This window comes from Balaenoptera borealis (assembly GCF_965194805.1).
Source record: "Balaenoptera borealis genome assembly, chromosome: 2".
In the NCBI taxonomy this organism is placed as follows: domain Eukaryota; kingdom Metazoa; phylum Chordata; class Mammalia; order Artiodactyla; family Balaenopteridae; genus Balaenoptera; species Balaenoptera borealis.
Window position 1 is genome coordinate 75,992,447 of NC_138867.1, and position 12,826 is coordinate 76,005,272.

General features: G+C 35.8%; 1 protein-coding gene and 1 pseudogene across 6 annotated transcripts in view; both read right to left on the reverse strand.

Moving 5' to 3' along the window:
- The window catches only part of LOC309622492 (uncharacterized protein), a 639,059-nt gene that overhangs the window by 200,591 nt on the left and 425,642 nt on the right, over positions 1-12,826 (reverse strand). For all 5 annotated transcript variants that reach the window (XM_082378571.1, XM_082378570.1, XM_082378569.1 and 2 more), the window contains one exon: positions 5,737-5,852. In XM_082378571.1, the coding sequence (XP_082234697.1) occupies positions 5,737-5,852 (116 nt within the window). The remainder of the gene's footprint in view (positions 1-5,736; positions 5,853-12,826) is intronic.
- The window catches only part of LOC309621075 (coiled-coil domain-containing protein 6 pseudogene), a 165,277-nt pseudogene that overhangs the window by 72,786 nt on the left and 79,665 nt on the right, over positions 1-12,826 (reverse strand). The window lies entirely within an intron of this gene.

The following is a 12,826-nucleotide window of genomic DNA, read 5'->3' on the forward strand; positions in this document are numbered from 1 at the left end:
GGAATAATGCACAGAAAGTTGTTAGTGTATGCCTAGTATATAATAGGTACTCAGTAAATGTTAACTGTTGTTAAAACTTAGTAATGATATCCATGATTATACATTTAACTGTCAGTCTCACAAAGGAGCTATTTTACTTACTCCTTATAAAATGGTTTTAACAATATTCTGTGGTCTGCCTGTTTTCTCTCAACACCCATCTTGACTCAAGACTTGGTACTTGGATATAGCTCCTAAAGCAATTTCAGTTTCAAAATGGATCAATAAAAAGTAGATATCTTACTGAAGATTCCCTAAGGCAATAGATAAGAAAATTTACACTATACACCATATAGCAAAATGTACTTAAATTCTCCATTAGAATTTCCTATTCTCACTCAGATTCTTTTGTCCTGTCATGTGCTTTATCTCTCTCTATTAAGCCTCCAAAATCCTTCCTTTCATTTAAACAATTCACTTCTCCTCTTCACTAAGTATCCATTACTCAGGTAAACAAAAGTCTGCTTGGTAGCCTTAACTAAAATCATATCTTTCTCCTGTCAGATATGCCTCCAGCCACATCCCTCTAACCTATTCAAGGAGAATGGGAAAAAAATCTGAGTTTTAAGTCAGATATAATTTAAAATAAAGAAAAACAAATTTAAACAAAGAAATGATAAGGATCTAATACAATGCAAGTTAGGTGTTAAGGAAACATAAGAACAAGATAGTTTCAATGAAATTATTAGTTCTCATTTCCGACTCTTCCAGCTGACCATAAACAAAGCACTAGGAGAAATGAGCCAACACACACATTTCAAAGTGCTTCAGGAGCACAAAGTAGGAAGCACCTGTGAACGTCAGCAACGTGGGCTTTCGCTCTGAATAGAATAGACCCAGCAGCATGTATTGGTAGTGTCATATACAGTGCTTTCTTGAAGCCCTCTACTTATTAGAGTCTTTTCTTTTGTATTTCTCTTGCCCACTCTCTCTCTGAACTTGAACTGATTGCCTCTGTTGTGTACTAACTGCAGACCTTCCCTGTGATCCCTGACACAGAATCAAACTCACAGTTTCTGCTCTCACACCTGCTATTACCCTTTCCTTCAAATACACCATTTATCCTGACAGTAAGTAAACTTATCTGGAGAAGTATTCCTTGTGGAACTGTAGTGTGTCTTTTGGATTATCTGAAAGAACAAGCTTTAAGTTCTCCTTTGATACTAAACATAAGTCTTTTCCTTCTATGAACAAGCTTAGAATGTACCTTTTTATTTCAGGTGGAGAACACTTTGGAGGGATGATAATAAGCAGCATTTAAATTTATATATCAAAGCTGTTTTGAAACCTCCTATTTTGTCACATCAGTCTGATATGAAAGATAATGCTATAAAAATGTCCTTCTAAGTGAGAAAGACATTGGTTGTTAGAATAAATCCTCTGTCGATCAAACCCTTTTTCTTTTTAAGGAAAAGTAACAAGAGAAAAGAGTTGAGAAAGCTTTACCAGGTAAGCAAGTTTTTGTTTGTTTGTTTGTTTGTTTTGTTTTCTGTGAAACACTATGACTTCTAGACAAAGTAATCACCATAAGTTTGAGGAAAGAAAAATTTTTGTGTTTCATATATATATGATGGATTTGAAATGCCACAAAGAGCCATTAACAACACTTTTCTGAGCTGAAAACATTCAATAACTAGATTGTCTATAACAAGATTATCTTGTGAGAGAGGTAAACCCCGCATTTTGGACCATGATAAAATAGCATGGCTGAGAGAGAAACTGTAGAGGCAAGGATGTGAACAAATTGGTGTGGGAGGTCAAATAGTCTAGTATGTTCCTCTGTACTCATAACTTTGCATTTCTGTGTGCTTTTTATGTTCCTTAAAATCACTCAATTTATTGCACTGAAATTAAGCCATTTATTCATGTATAATACATCAGATTATGTATTTATTAATTTATATACTGAAAATAATTCTTCCCTTCTCTCCCAGTTTCCAGCTAAAAGTTAAATGATATATACATATATTATCATATATTGTGAAATCTGGGATCTTTACGCAATCTTCCACATATTTTAACTGAAGTTTCACACATAACAAAAGAATCAGTAATCACTAAGTAGTGGGGGGAAATGAACAGATATTCAGATTTCCATGAAAATTTTAACCTGAAGTTAAGAAATTGATCCATTATGTGTCAGAAATGGTTGCAACTTTATACCAGAAACAAAATAAACTCAAATGGATTAAAGAATTGACCATAAGACCTGAAACCATAAGACTCCTAGAAAAGAACATAGGCAGTAAGCCCTTCACAGTCTTGGCAATGATTTTTTTGGATTTGACACCAGAAGCAAAAGCAACAAAAGCAAACATAAACAAATGGAACTACATCAACCTAAAAAGCTTCTGCACAGCAAAGGAAACCATCAACTAAAAGAAAAGGCAACCTATGGGATGGAAGAAAATATTTGCAAATCATATATCTGATCAGGAATTAATATCTATAATATATAAAGAACTCATACAACTCAATAGCAAAAAAAATAATCTGGATAGAGGATTTGAGTTGACATTTTTCTAAACAAGACATACAGATGGCCAGCAGGTACGTGAAAAGGTGCTCAACATTACTAATCATCAGGGAAATGTGAATCAAAGTCACAATGAGACATCACCTCACACTTGTTAGAATGGCTATTATCAAAAAGACAAGAAATAATAAGTGTTGGTGCAGACGTGAGGAGGGATCTCTTGTGCACTTTTAGTGGGAATGCAAATTGGTACAACCATTATGGAAAACAGTACAGAGGTTCCTCAAAAAATTTAAAAATAGAATTATTATATGATCCAACAATTCCCCTTCTGGGCATTTACCCAAAGGAAATGAAAACACAAACTCAAAAAGATTATCTGCACTCCCACATTTATTTTAGCATTATTTACAACAGCCAAGACATGAAAACAACCTAAGTGTCTACCAAGGAATGAATGGATATAGAAAATGTGGTATGTACATATACACAATGGAATATTATTCAGCCATAAAAAAGAGTGAATCCTGCCATTTGCAACAAGATGGTTGGACCTTGAAAGCACCATGTTAAGTGAAATAAATCAGACAAAGACAAAACCTTATGATCTTACTTATATGTGAAATCTAAAGCAAAAACAAACAACAAGAACAAAAATCTTAAAGCGAACTCATGGATACAGAAAAAGATTGGTGCTTGTCAGAGGCAGGGAGTGAGCTTATGGGTGGGAGAAATGGGTGAAAGTGTTCAACAGGTACAAAATTCCAGTCATAAAATAAGTCCTGGGGATGTAGTGTTCAGCATGGTGACTCCAGTTAAAAATACTGTACTGTAGGGGCTTCCCTGGTGGCACAGTAGTTGAGAATCTGCCTGCCAATGCAGAGGACACGGGTTCGAGCCCTGGTCTGGGAAGATCCCACATGCCACGGAGCAACTAGGCCCATGAGCCACAACTACTGATCCTGTGTGTCTGGGGCCTGTGTTCCGCAACAAGAGAGGCCGCGATAGTGAGAGGCCCGTGCACCGCGATGAAGAGTGGCCCCTGCTCGCTGCAACTAGAGAAAGCCCTCGCACAGAAATGAAGACCCAACACAGCCAAAAATAAATAAATAAATTAAAATTAAAAAAAAAAATACTGTATATTTGAAAGTTGCTGAGAGAGTAGATATTAAAAGTTCTCATCACAAGAAATTAATTGCAACTGTGTGGTGATGGCTGTTAATTAGATATAATGTGGTGATCATTTTGCAACATATACATATATTGAATCATTATGTTGTACACCTGAAACTAACATAATGTTATATGTTAATTTTATCTCAATTTTAAGAAAAGAATTGGAGAAGAACTAAGTTAAAGGTTGTATACTACTAGATATAAAGACTATTTATGAGGCTGCAGTATTCAAAACAATGTGGTATAAATGCAGGATAGGCAAAGACACCAGTGGAATAGAAGAAAGTATATAGATTTAGATCCACACATACATAGCCATCTAATTTAAGGCAAAATCACTACTGCAATGAAATGGAATCTGAAAACTAAACGATGCTTAATCAAGGTAATCCATTTAGGGGAAACAATATTAAATCCTACCTTACGTGATATACAAAAATCAAGTCAGATGGATCATAGACCTCAATGTGAAAGACAAATAGTAAAGCTTCTAGAAGATAACATATAAAAATATCTTCCTGACCTTAGAACAGGCAAAGATTTCTTAAATAGGATATTAATCATGAAGAGCACTAACCCTAAAGAAAAAGTATAAGTTGAACTATTTTAAAATTAAGACATTATTTTCAATTAAAAAAATAGAAAATGAAAATGCAAGGTATAGAATGGGAGAAGGTTTTTCTTTTTTCAATACATATACATGAGATGGACTTGTATCCAACACATAAAAAATCTCCTACAATAAAAAAAGACAGAAAACTCTATAAAAATAGACAACGGATTTGAAAAATACTTTCACGAAAGAGGATATGTGAATTGCTTGTATGCATATGAAATGGTGATCAACTTAATTACTTCTCAGCAAAGAGCAGACTAACACCAGTGAACTACCACTGCACACCCACAAGAATGGCTAAAACAAAAAGGACTGACTACACTGAGTATTACCAAGAGTGTAGAGCAATTGGAGTTCTCATTAAATGCTGGTAGAAGTATAAATTGGTACAAATACTTTAGAAAACTTATTGAGAGTAACCACTAAAGCATCACCTATGATCCATTATTAAAAAAAAAAAAAAAGGATGTAACTCTATCTGGTGCGTACAGAACAGTTTGAGAAAGCGCCATTAAATTAATGTAAACATTTTAACTATTGATTAGTCTTTAGAATTTAGTAATCACATGAAAATCTCAAAAATGTTAGAAAAGAGAAGAAAGTATAATAAATTAATTAAATATAACTTACAATATCTGTTAACATCTTAAAATATTTCCTTCCAAGATTCTTTTTCCAAGCAGAGAAATATGCCATTATAATGTTGATTTTAAAAAACTGGAACCATACTATAACTATACACATGGTGATGTATCTGACTTTTATCACTTTTACACATTTTATAAGTATTTTATATGATTATTCTTTTGTTTTGGATATTTGTAAAATGTATACATTTTAAAGTATGATAACAAATGAGTGGAATTAGTACAGTAAAGAATAGAAACATTTTAAAGCCACGAGACATTTTACAAAATTATATATTGTTAATTTTATACCAATTTTTATGCCACCCAGCAACAGCATGTTCATAGCACCCTGACTGCAAAAAATACAAAATTGTTAGCTATATATTTTTCTTTTGCATTTTTTTTTTTAGAAACAAGGCTTTGTTTTTGTGACCCTTCATAGCTTTCTTTTATGTTTTGAGAATGATTATTGTTCAATTTACTCACTGGTGGTTAATATTGTTTTATAAATGACTAGTGATATTAATCTTTCCGGTGATGTTACATATAAATTTTATTTCTCAGCTTGTTAATTTAAAAACTTTTAACATAACATAGTTGAAGTGGTTTATTATTGTGTCACCTTAATCAGGATGAGAATGTTTCATAATTTCTTGTACTGTATGGTTCTAGATTCATATTGGCCACAAATACAATTTGAATGAATTTGGAAAGTAGAAATGAAGCAGCAGCCATATTTTTTATGCTCAGGAGATTAGTGTAGAGTACCATGCATTGTGGCACCTCACACTTGTACTCACCGATCTGCTGTCTCATTTTGATGATATGGGGAGCCTCCTTCCAGCTTCTTATAGTTCTGGGCCAGGTGAGTGTGCAAGTCGTGGTAAAGGGCTGCAGCTTCACTTTCCTGTTTTCCCTGCAGAAGTTGGAGACAGAGAGAATGATGTTGCTTCCAAGTTCACTGTAGTGGGTCCATTATCCTAGGTATTGTATGTATCCAGCTTTCCTTTCTACTACTGATCTGACTGATACCTAATGGCTAATAGCTAATGGTTTCACTCTCAATATCAGAGCAACACAGAGATACCTATTCCAAGTTCAATAATTGTGCAAGTACTAGTCCTTATATAAAAATCTCTTACTCTGTATCACTTATGCTGTTCTGCTTCTTTAATCAAACTGTTACAGAAACTGTGAATGGAAGGAGTTCTAGATATGTGCTGTCCTACACAGAACCCACTAGCCACATGTGGCTGTAGAGCAACTTGAAATGTGATTAGTCAGAATTGAGATGTGTTGCATCTATAAAATACACAAGATTTCAAAGGCAGTAAGAAAAAATAAAAACATTTCATTAATAATTTTTATATTGACTACATGTTGAAATGATATATATATCTATAGTGATTTAAATTAAATTATTTAAATTAAGTTCACCTTTTTTTTACATTCTTAATGTGGCTACTAAATATTTTAACAATGCAGAGGTAGTTTGCACTTGTGGCTCACATACATTTACTGGACAGGAATGTTCCAGAGGAACAAGACCTCAGAAAAGAGTTCTCAGAATTGGCCCTAAAATATCTGGAATTGGTTTCTGATCTGATAAGATTAAAGGTATCACTGACTCTATTTCCATTGGTGAATAGAACTCACATAGCCCAAGGAAAGTATTGATAAATCAGATACTTAATCATCATCTGTAGACACCTGTAAAGTACCTACAGAAGGCAAAGCTTTGGGAGAGCAAGTAGCTACTTATCGAATACTACAGTGAAACTAAGGCATATATCTTACTGGAATGGGTGGTTTTTCTAAGTGCATTGAAGAACTTGGGGAGAAAAATGTTAACGAAGGGTTTGAAATTCTCAGCCCAAGATCTGGATAAAGGACCAGAAAGATTCGATGGCTGCCCCCAAAGAAACACTACATCTTGTAGCGACAGGGCCAAAATTTCTGTAAAACAGATGAAAAGTCTAATTCTAAAGATGGTTGAATTACAATGGAAATGGTATTCCCAAAATTGTGGGTTCTGTAATATTAAAGTTTGAGCAGTCATTGGGAAGGAGTAAGATGCTGAAAAGGGAATTGGGACAAGTAGGCTGACTTTGGTGAAACTGGAGATATTAAACCCCTAAATTCTGCTGAGCTTCATTCGACAGTAGAAGCAACCTTTCTTCTCCTGACAGAAGAATTTAGACTCTCTTTGGATGAAGAATGTTACAAACATTTGGATTCAATGTATTAGCTCAGGTAGTTGGGAATGACTGGAGAAGTTTGTTTGACTTGTTGACTGAAACCAGGAGCCAAATGTGGTCTACACTAAATAAACTTGAAACACCAGGATATCATTGGCACAATATAAGGGAAAACAGGGATATTGGAATGTGACATTAGGAGAACCTGATTACCAATCGCCTAAATATTTACTTGGAGGGCCCAGGAGTTGGTCTCTTCACCAACACTATGTGGAAAGCATCTGTGGAAGGAGCAACAGTGTCCGTGAAGATTTCAGTGCTGGCTACCCACTGCAGACCTGGACTTACCATAAAAACTGTTATCATCAAACTGAGCTTCCCAAATACAACGGAGATTAGTAGATTGTGTAAGGGTAAAAGGCCAGCATTTAATCACCAAACACAAGGCAAGTATATTCACAGTTATGAGAAGCAAAGCCAAGTATAATCAGAGATCATTGGTGTTGGCTAGTTGATCATAGCCTCCCTAAAATTGAAATAGATTGCCAGCTTCCTAAAATCTTACTTGATTTGTCTAAATGGAAAATCACTAGGTCTGGCGAACAGGAATCTGACTTGAATTACAACATGAGAGGATCATAGCTCCTTCACCAATTCCTAAATTTGTCAGTTCACAAGCCCAAGGCTTGAATAAAGGAGGCCAAGTACTCATGAAGAAGACATTGCTACACAGACAAAGTTTTATACTGTAAATTTTTTCTTCTAATTTTCCCAAATGTATCTGAAGTCATTTGCCAGTGTGGCTGTGCTTTGGGGAAGAGGAAATAAAAAGACTTTTCTGGGATTACTGAACACTGGCTCTAAACTGACACTAATTCCTAGAAACTCACAGTGCTCAAGTTCACTTCATAGTGGGTCCAGTGGCTCTCAGCTCCAACTTTGGTTGTTTCCCCACTTCCAGAATGAACAATTGGAATAAAGATACTCAGCAACTGGCATAATCCCACGTCACTTCCCTGACCTATGGAGATCATGTTATTATAATAGTAAAGGCTAAGTGAAAGTCACTAGAATTGCCTCTACTTACTAAAATAGTAAACTGAAAGTAATAAATACATTCCTAGAGAGATTACAAAGATCAGTGTCATCACCAGGGAACTGAAGGTGCAAGGATGGTGATTCTTAACGTATACCACTTCAACTCACCTATTTGGCTGGTGCATGTAAAATGTGATTTAGAGAATTATAGTGGATTATTTTAAATCTAATCAGATGTTGACTCCAATTGCAGCTGCTTTTCAAGTATGATTTTATTGCTGGAACAAATCAACATATCTTTTGACACCTGATTTAGTGAATACTTTTTCTCTATACCTTCTAGTAAAGACTATTAGAAGTAGCTTGCTTTCAGTTGACAGGACTATCAATACAAGCTCATATTTTTTTCTTCAGGACTACATCATCTCCAGCCCTATGTCATAATCTAGCCTTTAGGGACCTCAATTACCTCTCCAATCCACAGGACATTATATTGTGTACTATACTGATAACACTGTGCTGACTGTACCTGGTGAAAAAGAGACAGCAATTTGGTAAGACACAGGCATGGCATGGGGTTTGGAATAAATCCCACAAAGATTCAGGGGCCTGCGATCTCAGCATCTTGGTGATTACTTGGTGTAGTCTTTCCATAGTGAAGAGCAGGCTGCTCTTCATCCCACTAAGGAAGAGGCGTATCACCTGGTGGGCTTATTTGAATTTTTAAAGGAAATACATACTTCACTTGGTGGACTAATTCTACTCATCTGTCAAGTTATCTGAAAGGCTGACAGTTTTGTGTGGACCCAGAACAAGAGAAGGCTCTGCTACAGTTCCAGGGTACAGTGTAATCCACTCTGCTAGTTGGGCTGTCTGATCCAACAGATTAAATTGTCCTGGAGGTATCTGTGACAGATAGGGCATTGTAAGGAATCTTTAGGTGGGCCTCTATAGGTAAATAGCAGTGCACTTTTAGGGTTTGGAAACAATGCTACATCACCCTCTGCAAATATCTCTTCACCTTTTGACAAACAACCACTGGTTTGAGACTGGGTTATGGTAGAGCCTGAATGTACTGCCATAGCTAACGCCAAATAACTGATTGCTTTATTCTTCACAGAAGGCAGCTAGCCAGTATGAGTCAGACACCAGTCTCAGTATCCTGATAGCTCCAGGAGATATACATCAAGTTCTCTACATGGACCAATTAAAGCTCCCTTTCTTAGGTTTTAAGTAGAAGAAAATTACCCTGTAGGGAAGTGGTAGGAAAAAGAGCATGTGCATAGGGAGGAGTAAGGGGAGAAGTAGGTGGAGACAGAAACACTCACAGCTTCCTTGAACAACCCTCTTCTAATATCCTCCCCCAACCATGTTATATGCTCAGTTTGAATGAGTAACTAAGAGGAGCCTAGCAAATGCTCTAATGTGCCATTAAGATTCTTCTTCAGGAATGAAGGACTTATTTTCCTGTTTTCTGGGACTGTAGCCAGCTGACAGTCCTCTCTATCAGCCTTCTTTATGAACTGCCCTCATCTGAAGAGAGGTGACTTGCCCAAGTTCATGCTCCCTGGAAATAATAAGTCTACTTAGGAGTATAAATGTCTGGCCTTGCAGCAACTGTGGACAGTTCTGAAGGGCTAGCTCAACTTCAGAATTCCCAAGAAATGTGTTTGCAACCCAACTTCTCCCTCCACCCAATTCTTCCTCCTTCTTTCCCCTACAGAGGCTGATCCTGAGAGCATCCACAAACACATTTTATCTGTACCAGTCCCCATCTCAGTCAGCTTCCCACACACCCAGATTTTCAAGAGTTGGTACCAGGAGGGATCCAATGGAGCAGATGATAAGATAGGATTTTTAGACTAAAAAACATTGATAATAGGTAGAGCACACACTGTCCCTGGTACAAGGTAGCAATGTGATGGTTACAGTTTTCTCAGGTGAAGAACAGGGCTGACATAGTGGCAAAGAGAATAGTACTAGTGAGTACAACAGGTCAAGTATTGGGAAAATATGGGAAAAATGGTAAATATGAGGACAACGGAACTGGTTCGCTTATCTGGGGGCAATCAATGTTCATGAAAAAATGAAATGTTGAAGTTTATTATTTTCTGATTAGAAGCCAACTGTGAAACTGGCAACCTTTTTGGCAGCGTGTAAAAAGACTAGTCTCCTGCAGTTCAAGGGCACAAAAGGCTAGAGGGCAGGCTAGGGCTTAGTGATAAGAGTAGTAGAGATCCAGAGATAGTTAAATTCTCAAGCCAGATAGATATGCTATACCAAGGACAGGGCTATCGATTGGGACCGTGAGATGTTAGAGGAAGACATCTAGGTGGATAGATGGGAAAATCTTAAATCATATTCCCCTGAACCTTCTCAACTGGGAAAAGTGGCCCACTACTCTCTTTTAAAGCTAGTGTGTCCTCCTCTTAGACACCTCTCCTCACCAAGGCAATGTGTGCCTTGCTCAGGGTCCACTTCTACATCCATTCCTGGCCACCAGGCTAATAACTAGATTAAGTCATTACATAACCAAGCAAGGGATGCGCTGAGACTGAAAAAAAAGGAAAGGGACTATATCCAAAAGGAAATGCAAAACCTAGCTAACATATACTAATTGGAATCGAGAAACTATATAAAGAACTAGATCGCAAGGGTGCTGGATCAGGGGCAGTGGAACATGAAGATGGAGAAGGGAGAGTTTACTAATATGGATATACTCCTCCAGGATTAAAATGTAACATCCTTTCAAGGACTCCAGAATATGAGTGAATGAACACACAGCTAGCTAGCTAGCTCCCGAAATTAGAGACAGCGATAGCCCGCAGAAAGTAAATTAGAAAATGCCAGAAGGATTGCAATGAAAGACTGTCAAAGAGGAGAATAAGAGTCTCAAGGAAGTTGTAGACCTGTTTTCGAGCACCTTAATTACATGAGTTACCTCATTTTGGAATGCAGAGATGGCTGACATATACTGTCTTTATGTCTCAAAGAAAATTCAAATAAAAATAGTTGAAATTTGACATCCTGTGATTAGCAAGCCCTTCCTCTACCTCCCAGTCCTTGAAGTTAGGATGAGAAATAACATAGAAGAAAATTTCCTAAATCTGCTTACTTGACTATGTTGTTCTGCCCTAGGTCCCCCAATCCAAACTTTTCTTTTTTGGAAACCCACATATTTGTAACTATCATTCCTAGTTTTCAGTATTATTAGAAGTTGTAATCTCACTTCTGTGTAATCTCTTTCTTGAGCATATAACTAAATTTCCTGTATCAGAATCTAGAATATAACTAGTTTTTTAGATTATGAGTTTCCTCCCTATTCATTCTCAGATACAAAATAAACTTATTACTTTTATTTAATTAATTTTTCCATTTTTTAAAGAAGTTTACTATCACATGTCTATAATTTGAAAATACATTTTTAGCGGCAAATAGAGGAAGTAACAAATTTCTACATTTACATGTTCAAGTTCTCCCAAAAGCAAAGCTCATGTTAAAAAACCATGCTCAAATTTATTTATTTTTGAGTAATATGCATTCAAATTTTCTTGAGACTGTGGTGTATAAGCTTCCTGAAACTCCTTTTTCTATTTTCTTATTGTACATTTACATAAAGCTGTATAGATGACTTATAATTGTAATTTGCATTTTCTATGGATAAAATAAATGATTAACTTGAAGAAAGATTAGAGTTAATTATATTTTGTTTTCTAAATTAAAAATGTGTTTTACCGTTTCTTTGCTGAACTTCAAAATACCGTGTGCTCATTATATTTTAAACAATATATAAAAATGAACACAAAAATCAGACAGTCTTACTCCACAGGGGTTATCGCGATTAACCTTATCTGTCTATATTATTCTGATTTGATTCATAATTTTATAAAAGTTAAATTATACTATTCATGCTGTTCTGACATGGTATTAGGAAGTTCTCTGTTAAAAATACAGAACTACATTATTTTCATGCCTGAAAAAAATCTTAATCCACTAAAGTAATTCCATAACATTGAATAGTTAGACTTAAAACAAAATTATTTTGTAGCTCATGCCACTAGAAATTTAAATCCCTCCCTATTGCTGCCATTTGTTGATACCCTACTTCTTCTCCTTATTCACATAACATGTTATAACATAGTTCACTGTTTTCATCTCTATTCCAATTCTAGCCATCATCCTAAAAGTTTCAATGTACATTACACACAATAAAAATTTCTCATTTCTTTGACCTTCACCTTTCCAATGACTTCATTCTCACTTTCTCACCTATACACTCTTGTGATCAAACCCTGTTTTTTCTCCATCAAATTAAATGAACTAATCTCCAACAATCTCCTCTTATTTCAGACCTCTTGTCACATTCTTCTCCTATTTTGACCTCACTGGAACCTTGAGTGCAATGACTCCTCAATTTCTTCCTATTCATAAACACCCATTTTTATTTCAGAAGTATGCCCCAAGTTTCATGATAAGTCAGTCTTTAAAATCAATATCTTAAATTTTCTTATTTATATGCTTACATCACACCTTGGAGAAATAACCCAAATTGTTTCCTACACCTCTGCTTTGAAGAACATAACTTTGAATAGTGCTACAATAACCATAAATTAAGTGACCAAGTTTTACAGACTCTTCAATACTCATTCTCTAG